Raw genomic sequence first — 13,540 nt, 5'->3', positions numbered from 1 at the left:
TACGTATATATGCCATACACACAGTGTGAGTAGGGCATACGAACGTCCACAAGTCTAGGTTAATAACAAAGACTCTTTCTAGTGAAACATTGGCGGTGAAAATTGCAGAATGTAATACCGCATGAAATATTTACTATCGTTTACCCATATTATGTAACATTGTAATATAATGAGCCTGTTATAAACATTAGCCTAAAAATATATATATTATACCTTACATAAATGTGTCCCTTCTTTGTATATAATTAATGTCGATCGGTCCGTATATCACGGTATTTTGATAAAAATCCAGCGGTCCATATATCTTTGGCCGGTCCGGACCTCGCCAAAATGTAATATGGACCGCTGACGTCATACAACTGGTAAGTGTGACTTGTTTTTTTCACAACGGCAACAATTGTCGCAAGTAATCATTATAAGCCATGTTCAATAAAACACATCTGAAGTTCTTTAAAATTATTGAATGGTAATATAAAATGTTCGGTATAATATAAAAAATATTTACACACCACTTCGGTCCATATGGCATTATAAGGACCGGCCAGTCAGCCCCCGAAGTTGAATGGACCTCGGCTAACGCCTCGGTCCATATACACCTTCGTGGGCTGACTGGCCGGTCTTATAATGTCATATGACCCTCAGTGGTGTGTAATATTTCTTATATATATATATATAAAATGGTCATACGTCAATGATTCCCCTTGTTTCATTTTTCATGCCCTTAATACTTTATTAATATGTTTAATGACATATTATCAACAACAAAAATCAAAGGAAAAACATAAATTCATTCCTGATAAAAAGTTACATGCATAACAATTGATAAGGGAATTCAAATTATCCAATCGACTTTTAATCTAAATAACAACATAACAAGCGACACGAACGGTGATGTATTTTTCAAACACATTCTGTGGGAATACATGGTCGCTCATCCGCTGAACTTCCCGTGCAATCTACATCGTTTCCGGTACTGCACGTGCGCTTGAGCACTAAGAAACCCTGCCCACACGTCACACTGCATTTGCCCACATTTTGCCATGACGACCAGTCTATATTTAGTAACAAAATTCAAAAAATTATAAATGGCACAGTAAATTATAGCCAGCCAGAAACAATTAAAATAATTGAAACATTCAATCATTGCAACTGTCGCAAATATGTTTTAAAACCCAAAGGCATATGAACGTTAAAGAAACAACAGTGTTCTTTAATACTACAGTAATTTATAATAGGACTTAACAGGTATACAAAAAGATTAACGTTAAATAAAGAATAATCTTGAACTATGTAAGTGACTAAAAAATGGCTCAAGATGTGACGAATATGAAGAACAACACGTCGTAATGGCAAACGTACGCGGGCATTCCTTTATTTGACACATTCCTTCGTCAGAGCCACTGCCAACACACTGTTTCCCGCCATATTTGGGAGCCGGGTCATCACAATCACGTGACCGGGAGCGTGTGCCCTGATCACAAGATGCCGAGCACGTGGTCCACTCCTTCCACTCGCCCCACTTACCGTCGACTGCTCAGACAAAGATTACATGCATGTAAATAATCGTTTTTTGTGTGCAAAACTGGCAACCGAAATAACACAACGAGCGCATGAGTATAGTTCACAAATGGTAAACGGCAAGTTTTCATTAAAAGTGTTCCAGCTTATAACATCCCAATAGCTATATACGATTGTTATAATAAGCATCGCCTTATCAAACACCAAAACATGTACAAGCAGCGTTGTTTTTACTCCACCTGGACAGTGTTGGTCCATGCACGCCAAATTTTCAAACGCATTGCCACTACCACAATCGGAGTCGGTACCGGAACTACAGTGGCGCAGGCGCATGCGTGTTCCGCTGCCACACGTGACTGAACAAGGGGCTGCGAACCAGCCAGACCATGCTGAAGACGGAAATACAGATTTTCTATAATTAATCCCATTTTCTGTGCGAACTACCAATCCCGATAGTACTTCAGTGGCACAGCAGCAGCAATTGTAATTCAACACCTCGTCAAGAAACCATCTTGGTCATGCTGAAAACAAAGAAGTTCTCGTCATCTTAAACAAATCTTAATGATCCAATGTTCACTGCTAATATATGAACATTGCCACTGCCCCATACATACATATCTAAAACGCTTCATTTTCAAACTGCCACAGTTGTAGTCACTACCGGTAATACAGTGACACAATCGCGTGCGGGCCCTGCAGCCGCACTTCACTGAATAAGGAGCCAATGAACAGCTTTGTATTATTTTCTTCATTATTAAAATGCAATGCACAGCCACAACCGGGTTAAGCAGTGCCATTTTTTGCAGTGGCTGCAACTAGCCAGAGGTAAACACACCATGGCATCAGTTATCTTTACATAGAATTGATATCCGTTTGAGGCGAATATTTGGCGACAAGTCTCTGTTTTTTATTAACGTCATCGGGAAACTTACTTGGACATGCATCAGTGTTACAATGTTCGGTTCCCGAGTTATCTCCCTTACAATCCGCTCCGCCATTTTTAGGTGCGGGATTATCACATAGCCTCGTTCTCGTCCTATTTCCGCCTGCACATGTGACCGAACACCCACTCCAAGCTTGCCACGTAGACCAAACGCCGTCAACTTTGAAAAAAAGACATGGTGTGCACGAATTTAAACTAAACAAAAGGGCTTAATATGAATGTAAACGTATGGACATGTTTTATACATAATTGAATCTTTGAATCTGACCTAGAATTTTAATCAATATATAAGCAGTTATAGTAAAGTGTATATTTCTGGCTCATAATCTTCTGAGTAAATCAAATTTCAATTCAATCATTCTACAATTTACTTAGATGAATTGATGCACACGCCAATAAGTATTGTTGTTCGACGAAGTATTCAGCATTTCATGTACATTATCCGCAAATATATGCTTAAATGGTTTAAAATATCAGCCAATATAATATATCACTGAATTGACCAATTCAAAGAGCCCTACCAACGCATGGAGCTGTTCCACATTGCTGTGTATGTTGTGATTGACCCAAACATCGCTTCCCGCCATATTTTGGCGTTGGATTGTCGCATGACCTTGACCTTGCCTGTTGACCCCCGCCACACGTCTGTGAGCATTTGTTATAAGCGGTCCAATGACCCCATCCACCGTCCACTGAAAGTAACCGAAGGTATCCGATTAGTTGAAATGTTGTTGTTTTATTTGAATCCTTATCAAAGTGACTTGACTTACTAAGTCCTGTTATTATTGAAGTAATTTATACCTTGATAGTCAGTACATTCAAGTATGGGAATTTTGGTCTTTTCCCCGTTTTTAAATGTCTTTTTTATATTTTATCTATTTTATTTTTCCTTTTTTTTTCTTGATATATAAAGCCATATTGTTTAGCAATTTCACTCAAAATCTGGAGCTAGATACCTGCAGATTTGAGGTAATAAAGGTGCATTTTCGGAATTCCGCAGGAAAATGCATTTAACCGATGACTTTAGCCTAAAACTAATCATAGCTCCTCATTTTATAGATTTGTCCCTTTGTCAATTTACTCAACAATTACCATGGTAACAAGAACTCAGTTTACCTAATCTACAAAACAATGTTCCATGACATTTAACCTTAAACAATGTTCCATGACATTTAACCTTATAGCTTTGATGTTAAAAATTATGTATCACAAGACTATACCACTCGAAAAATTAAACAACCAGTTTCCGATAAAAAAAAAAAAACAATTAGTTCACCAATAAGATGGTTATATTTTTGAACATGCACAGTATTAGCACATGGTTGCATTTTCCAATGGACTAACTAGTAAACCTCTACCAAATGATCTCGATATGTCTCTATACTTGCTTTGGCGACAGGTCCATTGTTTACGCTGTTATTGGTACCATACTAAGGTAGTACTCCACACACTGCTCTCCGCCATATTGGAAATTGATTCATAATATAAAACAAGTCTCTAACAACATTATAAATACCGGTACCTGGGCATTCAACCATTTCACATTCCTCTGTGTCAGTAGAATTCCCCACACACTGTCGTCCGCCATTTTTAGGGGCGGGGTTAGTGCAGCCACGTGACCGAAGGTGGGTGCCCGTTCCACACGTGACGTCACACGTTGCCCAGTCAGACCACGTGCTCCAGTGTCCATCGACTTGTTTTGGAGAAAATACATTAAAATGATAACAATCGTCTTATTTGGAAATGGCTTACATAAATTAAGATATTAGCTGTATGTAAGATATTAGACTGTGTCCAGTGCCTAGTAATTAACTCGCTTGGATTAAATCTCGATCTAGCGATCGCCTAATTAAAAATGTCTTGACCGGGTTACTTTATACTAACATATTTCAAGATTTGTCCAATAGTTGATATTTACCTGGACAGGCTACCATCGTGCAGGCTTTGGTACCAGTACGTGAACCCAAACACGGTTTCCCGCCATATGTGGGCTCATGACATGTGCGTGACCTAGTTTGCGATCCGGACCCACATGTGACGTCACACTTTCCCCAGTCTGACCACGTGTTCCAGCTTCCATCGACTTGTGACAAATTTAGAGGTTTTTTTAAGGTGAACGATATGAATGATAAGTTTGATAGTATAAAAAATCTGCCACTTCAGTTTGGATCTGATTATAACTATCAACAAAGAGAGATGAAGAATTGGACATTTTGCTAGCTTGATCTGTTATAGGCGGGTAACAAACATTGTGTACATGTATAAAAGGGGGACTTTAGGCCCTTATTAGTCTGCAAGATAATTGAAAAGCATACCCGGACAGTTAATCATGGTGCACGTCTTTGTGTCGCTGGAATGACCGGTGCACGGGTTTCCGCCATATCTGGGCTCGTGACACGTGCGTGACCTTGATTGTGACCCTGTGCCACAAGTGACGCCACACGTTCCCCATTCTGACCACGTGTTCCAGCGTCCATCAACTAAACCAAACATTCATGTTACTAACTGAATAATGACATACGAAACCACTTCTTAAATTTAACGACATAGTAAAGCAAAGATGTTTTTTTCATCCTGTAACATGCATTAAAACAGTGAGCTGAGCCACACACATAAATTGCGCTAAATGTATGCATAACCTGAGCACGAGTGGAAAGGTACGGAATGCCGTTAGGGCCATCGCCTATGAATGTGTTGATCTGAAACACGACACTCGATATTACATTGGTGAAAACGCGAAATCACGAAACTAAGATGGTGAAAACGCGACAGTACGACGACAAAAACGCGGCAGTACGATAACGAAAATGCGAAAATACGACAGTACGATGATGACAATGCGATAAACTATCGTGTTTTCACCATCGTACTTTCGCACTTTCACCATCGTAATATTGTGATTTTGCGTTTTCATCATCGTACTATCGTACTATCGCGTTTTCATCATCGTACTGTCGCGTTTTCATCATCGTACTGTCGCGTTTTCATCATTATACTATCTCGTTTTCATCATCGTACTGTCGCTTTTTCACCATCGTACTATCGAGTATCATCGCGTATCATATACCCATAGGCGATGGCCATAATGACATTCCGTAGAAAATACCGCTGTGTGTCCTTCGTCCGTACTTCGAAATGTAAATAGGTTTCTTGATTCGATCAAAATCGCATGGCCACTAAATCGAGTCGATAAGAAAGAATTCACAACACTTAAAGCTGCACTCTCACAGATTGAATGTCTTGACAACTTTTTTTTAATTTTTTGTCTTGGAACGAGCCAATTTATGTGAAAATGCATGTAAACCAGTCATATAAGACTGCTGTCAAAACATAAGATAGCAGATTTTTATATTTAAGTTCAAAAATTGATGTTTTATGCATTTTTCTTAAACCGATAGTAATTGTTTTAGCTATAAAACATTAATTTAGGAACGGAAATATGAACATCTGCAAACTGACCTTTTGTCAGCAGTCTCTTATAACTAGTTTGCATGTGTTAACGCAAAATATTGCTTTTTCCAAGACAAAAACAAAGTTGTAAAAACGGTAGATCTGTAAGGGTGCAGCTTTAAACTCCAATAAATTTGACATTCGTTTAATCTAACAGCGATTCTTTCGAAAACTATTTTATACAAACGCATTCAAACAAAAAACATAACAATCGCGAACTGTTTCTGAAGCATCATGTATTACCAGGGCACGACGTCATTTCGCACGATCTTGTGCCGGTAGCGTCTCCACTGCACGGTTTTCCGCCATGTATCGGCTCGTGACATGTGCGTGACCTTGATTGTGACCCCGTGCCACAAGTGACGTCACACGTTCCATATTCCGACCACGAGTTCCAATGTCCATCCACTTAGGTTAGGATTAAATGAAAATAACGATGTGTTTGTTTTCTGAACAGAGACGTTTTCATGTATGAGAAAAATATGTGTATTGATATTGTGGTGATCGATCATCTTATTTACGACTTGAAACTAAGCCAAATTTCTGATTATCGTACAGTCATTGTTATGACAGGTTGGTTCTAGTACTTATGTCAAATTTTAATTTATACCCCTTAGACTCATAGTTTTAGCATATTTTTGTATTTTCAATGGCGAGATGCGTCGTTTTGTTTCATGTAGAGAACTTTTTTGTAACTTTACGTTGCATACTAAATATCCACCTAGTATTCATACAGGGGTGGTTTAATATTTAATGTTATGTTTTCAACCAATGGCGATATGTTGATATTATTGTAATGTTTGTTGTCATGTGGAGTTTTATTTCTCTCGTTTTTGGTTGGCCATGATCCTTGTATATTAAAACGTGATATTGGTTACGTATCGGGCTATGGGGCGTGTCCCAGTAGTTTCCATTGGTGTAATAACCAAATAATCACGCCTCAAACATGAGTGGCGCAACGCCATTTTCAATTTTGGGCCAGTAAATAAATAGTAAAAACGGCGTCTATTTTACTGATTCCGATGAATAATTGAAATATTTCAACAGTTTGTCGACGTGATATATACGTTACGGGGTTAAGTTGGTAACCCGATATTGGATATACGGGGCACAGGAAACCATAATCGGGTTCGAGCTTCTAACACCTTGACTTATAATAGCGTGTGTACCTTGTACTAAAGCGATCCTACCATTCCGATTGTTGCACAAAGCAGTATTGTACCAGGTTTGGGAGTGTTTCTTTGTTTCCGTCTATACATTAATTAACTCACTTTATCGAAAATGTTACAAGTAGGCGGAGCTTAACTGTTCAATAACTAACATACGTACAACTTACAACGCTGTTCACTTACAGCTGGCGTTAGTTATTGAATGTTTGCCTTGACAACATGGTACAAAATAGTTACGTCACCCACTATCCTCGTGATTGAAATGATAATAATAGTATCTTATATACTGTATAATTTCTATAACCTGGGTTATGGGTACAGTTATCATTACTATAATGAGCTACCGATCGCTAACAGCGCTGGTTAGAAGAAAAACACAAGCCAGGTAACCAATCAAAAGAAATGCATGATTTATATCTTACCTGGACAATTGACCATAGTGCAAGTTTTCTGGTCAGTTGAGTGGCCGTTGCACGGTTTGCCGCCATATTGTGGCGCGTGACAGCCACGTGTTCTCGTGCTCGTTCCAGAACCGCACGTGACACTGCACGCGCCCCAGGTAGCCCAAGTGGCCCACTGACCATCAACTTTTGATGAACAAAAAATACATGTGATTTTAATTTATTCAGGTTAATAGGAATTGTTCTGAAGTTTTGAAACTTGTTTGTTTTATTCTCTCTTTCTAATACGTAATTATTTTTTTTAAGCTTGGTTTTGACTATAGCTAAGGGCTTAAAGAATCATGTTCGATGCCTTTATCTGGGAAGAAACCAGTACTGGTGTCCAATTTGAAAGGGCTCTGGTGGGGATCGAACCGACAACCTCTTGGGTGAAGGTCGGACACCGATACCAATTATTCCCTCTTTCTAACAAACAGGTTTTTTTAAAAACACAAAACTTAAAGTGTTTTAAAAAAAAAAGGAAATGTATGCATTCAAAACATCTTCGGAATAGCAATTTTGTACATATGTAGATGCTGCTTAACAATAAATGAGAATGTATTTATCTATAATAATTTTCATTAATTAATTTATTTAAAATGCCTAGTCAAAAATCAATAAATGCTTTAAAAATCGCATAAAATGATTTAATCAAATCAATGTTAATAACAATGTACATGTTCGAGCAATCGTACCCGGGCAATCTCCCAACGAACACGTTGATTGAGACGTCGAAGAACCGGAACAAGTATGGCCGCCATGCGCAGGCGCGGGACTGTCACATGACCGGTGCTTGACTTTGTTCCCAGCACCACAAGTCACTGAGCATGCGCCGTAAGCTGACCAAGTGCCCCATTGACCATTTACTGACAGTTTGTAAAAGAATAATAATTGTTCCCTTTATTCATGACACTAAATTTAGCGTTCAGATTCATATTTTGAGTAAAATCGGGAAGCAATTTTGACATTTTCGGAAAATATTTACAAAATATTAAATTAAGCATTGTCAAAACATGTTGCCTTGATTAAGTATTGATTTTAATAATAAAGTCAAGATGAATAAAACAACCGGGATAACTGATTTAAACATATGACGTTCGTTAATACTAAGTGGCCGGATTTGGGACAGGAAGCACTCTGAATATCGAGATTGATACTTTAGATTGATATTTTGTTTAAGTCTGAAAAGTGCTCATAATCAATAATTGTTATACTTTGAACTCGGTCAGGAAGAAATATTGGATGAAAATCTTTGAGATTAAATACTTTCTGCTGGACCAGAACTTTGCTTACTTCCGGCATGAGGCAACATGAACAATTAGACGTGCCTAATTTCAAAATGAGTTATTTTACTCCAGAAATAAAAACGCGCTATAACCTTTTTATTGTTCAAATTAATCGACTTTATACTGAATCTAAAGGAAATGTATAGTGGTCATATACGTGAAACGCCAGAAATTGCGTTCTTTCCTAACCTAAAATGTTGACTATTTACATTGAAATGTATAAGGAAACTAATAAGTAGTGTATAACCTATGACAATTAACAGAACAGGGTCATATGTTGCACCATCTATTACATATACTGCCACATATAGATAAGGCAGCTATTTAAATAGGGAAACTGTATAACCTACGAAGATAGCTTTCAAACAGGCGATGGCAATATGTTCCACCATTTATGACTGATACTGCCAAATATAGATAAGACAGCTATTTAAAATGCCAGTTGCTTTATGCTGAAATAAGGGGTCAAGCCATAATGCAGCCATTATAGGGCGCGGGCAGACCTTTATAAACTCAACAACAACAACAGCTGAAATAAGGTCAGGGTGGCAATGATGCCAACGCATTTTTGTAATGTATATAACTATTAAGCAGTTGCATTAGTTTTTTATGGTCACTTTAGTTTCGTCACACATCTTAAAATTGTTTATTCATAAACAAAAAAACAACCTTCATTTCTTATGTAGACATGTTTGAAGAGACTTTTTTAATTAAAAGAAAACTCAAATATTAAGCATACACCCAAGTCTTAATGTTGTTATTGCAAATCATTTTTTTTCAAAGTGTAGATCTTCTTGAAAAAATCAACATGAAAAACCTGTCTTACCCGGGCAATCTCCCAACGAACACGTGTCATCGGACGTCGAAGGTCCGGAACAAGAATGACCTCCATGCGCAGGCGCGGGACTGTCACATGACCGGTGCCTTCCTTTGTTCCCAGCACCGCAGGTCACTGAGCATGCGCCGTAAGCCGACCAAGTACCCCATTGACCATTTACTGGCAGTTTGTAAAGTACTTCTTGTTAAATCCCTTTATTTATAGCACTAAATTTAATATTCAGATACATATTTTGAGTGAAATCGGGAAGCAATTTTGACATGTTCGGAATATATTTGCAAAATATTAAACTAGGTATTGTTAAACATGTTGTTTTGACTAAGTATTAGTTTTTATGATAAAGTCAAGATTAATAAAACAACCGGGATATCTGATTATACATATGACGTACGTTATACCTAAATACCAAGTGCCCAGATTTGTTCCAGGATGCGCTCTGAATATAAGAATGATATTTTAGAATAATATATTTTTTAAGTCTAAGAGGAATGCACATAATTTGTAATTGTTATACTTTGCATGCAGTCCATTATCTGCTATCACAGATAAACATTTTATGAATATCTCTGAGATTAAATATTTTCTGCTGAACTAGAACTTTGCTTACTTCCGGCATGATGCAACATGGATTCCTTGAACAATTAAACGTGCCTTATTTCAAAGTGAGTGAATTTTCTTCGGAGGAACTCCACATACCTTTTTATTATTTAAATCAATCGACTTTGTACTAAATTTTAGTTGTCATTTCGTGAAACGCTACAAACGGCATATTTTTCAATCTGAAGTGTTATATATTTACATTGAAATGAATGGGGAAACTAATTAGTAGTGTATAACCTATGAAGATAAACAGAACAGGGCCATATGTTGCACCATCTATTACATATACTGCTACATATAGATAAGGCAGCTATTTAAATAGGGAAACTGTATAACCTACGAAGATAGCTTTCAAACGGGCGAGGGCAATATGTTCCACCATTTTTGACTGATGCTGCCACATATAGATAAGGCAGCCATTTAAAATTTCAGTTGCTTTATGCTGAAACAGCGTCAGGGTGCCAATGATAACAATGGATCATTTTGTTTTTAGAACTTTTTACCAATTAACGCAGTGGCATTAGTTATTTTATGGTTACTTTAGTTTCGTCACATCTCAGAATTGTTAACTTATAAATAAAAATACCTTCATCTGCCATGTTTGTACAGACTATTTGAATAAAAAAATATACTTGAATATTAAACATACGCCCATGTCTTAATGTTGTTATTGCAAATAATATTTTTCAAAGTGTAGATCTTCTTGAAAAATAAACATGCAAAACCCGTCATACCCGGGCAAGCTGCCAACGAACACGTGGTATCAGACGTCGACGATCCGGAACAAGATTGACCTCCATGCGCAGGCGCGGGACTGTCACATGACCGGTGCCTTGCTTTCTTCCCAGTACCGCACGTTACTGTGCATGCGCCGTAAGAGGACCACGAACCCCAATGACCATCGACTGTCAGTATTCAGATGAATCATTATTTTAATATTTCTCAGATTTTGAGCTCTGGCTTAAATAAAACAATCTGTAAAACTAATATTTTATCTTCTTATGTATGTTTTAGGTTGTACTGATTGAAGATGCACTTGCTACTCAGAGATTTCGTGGAGGAAGAGCCTATAAGTCTTATCCAAAACTACAATCAGTTTGTACAAAAATAACTTTGTTTAAGTTTGCAACGTCGTTAACAACATCCTTGTTAAATGTTAAAGGTGAACTATTTTGCGAGGTGCACACGTACTTCAATAAAACAAGCACAGCCGAAACAGCTGTCTCAAATATTGTAAGAAGTGAAGCAGATCACAAGTGTATGCATGTAACTTCCAGAAAGTAAAGTTTAAAAAGTAAACAAATATGAAGTAAACAACGTTGCTAACTTTAACAAAGTTCTGAACAGTCTGTCCATTGTCATTTAAATGAGTCAAAAAGTGGATTTGTGCAATTTGGACAACGAAGAAAATTGCTGACGATTTTAGACGCGCAAGTACAGTGGTATGACTAAAATACGAAAATAAAGTTGTTTTTTTATTTACTAAAATGAAGTTATTTTCTGGAGAAAAAAATGCCCAAATTACAAAAATATACTTGTTTTTGGCGAAAATAAAGTTATTTTCCCCGAAAATATTATTTTTGACTAAAGCACTTCGATTTATATAACTATTTACGCATATGCAGTAGTTATTTTCTGGACTCCTTTATTGTTTCTCTTAAATCCTTAACTTATTTCGTTCATTGGTTATTATAAATTGTTAGGCCATTTAAAGAGGAATACTTTATTTGCGTCCCAGTTAAAATGTCAGTTAACATATTTTTTCTAAAACCTTGATTTTTTTGTTAATTGATTATGCCAAAACAGCAGACATACCCGGGCAATCTCCTAACAAACACGTCGTATCAGACGTCGATGAACCGGAACAAGTATGGCCGCCATGCGCAGGCGCTGGCTTGTCACATGATCGGTGCCTGGTTTTCTTCCCGGAACCGCACGTAACTGCGCATGCTCCGTAGGCGGACCATGAGCCCCAGTGTCCGTCGACTACAAAAAAATGGAGCTTTTATAATTGAATTGACTTCCTGGATAGAAAAAAGGCCATAAAGGCACAATTAGATACGGGCAAATACTTTGGCATCTGGAACGATTAAACCGTCTTATCTCTTCACACCTTTGCTTTAAACGTAAATGCTTTTTGAGCCGAAATCTCTTTTCGTAAAGATTTTAAAGCTCTCAAAATACCTACTATGCTGTCTTGATAATGAACCTTAAAAGGACACAAAGAATTCGTTTTCAAACTTTTTGCATTGTAAAAGTTCATTTATAATATGGTTCCTGTCTATCCTAAAGGTTTCTTCCGCATGTTCGTGAATACTGCCAACATACCAGGACACATCATTGAATGGCAAATATCAACGTATGCCAATAACGATCGAACACGACCCTATTTTCTATTTATCTAGGCCGCCTGGAAAGGATCAGCCCACCAAACCCTGGACCAGGATGGTTAATCTACTGTTATAACCTATAGCTATGTCCATAAGAACTATTGTATGTATTGCATTTTGTACGCACATACCTGAGCAAGCTGGCATTGTAAAGCAGAAATATACGTGTATGGCCCTAATGTGTGCTCGTTTGTTAAGGAAGATAATATGACATTTATATTCTTGAAGTTGTTAATGTGTTCACAATTCATTCTTAACTTCGTATCTTTAGACAGTTATTCCATTCAGTGTTCAGCGTCGGTATTCAATAACCACCTTAGAAGGCACTTAATTTTAAAAATGGAATTCAAGTGTTTTGATTGGAATGTAGAAAAAACTGTCCCATGCACTAAATGGAATTACTTAGGCATGTCTAGGGAAAACAAAGGTATTAAAACAGCCTGAGATTAATTGGTCAGTTCACTAAATACTCTCTAAATGAAATCCCTAAATGAGAACCAAACTAGCTACCCAAATGTTTATTGAAACAATGCTTGAAATTCTGTAAATCTCTTCATAGTGGTTAATTCGTAACACAAAAGACAACAATCGTTAAAATAAAATAATGTTTAAACAAATCTCCAATCTAAAGGAAAATGCTGAATCTCTCAAAACAACAACGGAATACAGTATATAACGATATGAAAAACTTGTATTGATATAAGCTGTATATACCAGAGCAATGCTTTAGAAGACACGTCTTAGTCGACAAGTAGTCCCCTGTACAATTTGCACCCCCATATTTCGGAGCTGGATGCGTACAGTCGCGTGTTCTTGATTGGTGGCCGGTGTCACATGACTTGTCACAGCTCCCCCACGTCGTCCAGGTGCCCCATCCGCCATTTACTAAATATAACAGATCTCGAT

At 37.5% G+C, this 13,540-nt stretch overlaps 1 protein-coding gene across 1 annotated transcript; it reads right to left on the bottom strand.

Moving 5' to 3' along the window:
- Positions 1-837: 837 nt before the first annotated feature.
- Positions 838-12,212, bottom strand: LOC128222107 (coadhesin-like). The gene is made up of 14 exons (XM_052930956.1): positions 12,060-12,212; positions 10,979-11,149; positions 9,633-9,803; positions 8,216-8,386; positions 7,503-7,667; positions 6,155-6,319; positions 4,777-4,941; positions 4,380-4,544; positions 3,984-4,154; positions 2,983-3,153; positions 2,451-2,621; positions 1,758-1,907; positions 1,360-1,530; positions 838-1,052 (listed from the first exon to the last, which is right to left on the bottom strand). Exons 5-14 carry the CDS (start codon positions 7,516-7,518, stop codon positions 901-903), a joined length of 1,497 nt encoding a protein of 498 aa, XP_052786916.1. The 5' UTR covers positions 7,519-7,667; positions 8,216-8,386; positions 9,633-9,803; positions 10,979-11,149; positions 12,060-12,212; the 3' UTR covers positions 838-900.
- Between the last annotated feature and the right edge of the window lie 1,328 nt (positions 12,213-13,540).

Source organism: Mya arenaria, chromosome 16 (genome assembly GCF_026914265.1).
Source record: "Mya arenaria isolate MELC-2E11 chromosome 16, ASM2691426v1".
NCBI lineage: Eukaryota > Metazoa > Mollusca > Bivalvia > Myida > Myidae > Mya > Mya arenaria.
The sequence above is the reverse complement of the archived record's forward strand: the minus strand, read 5'-3'. Positions and strand labels throughout refer to the sequence as shown.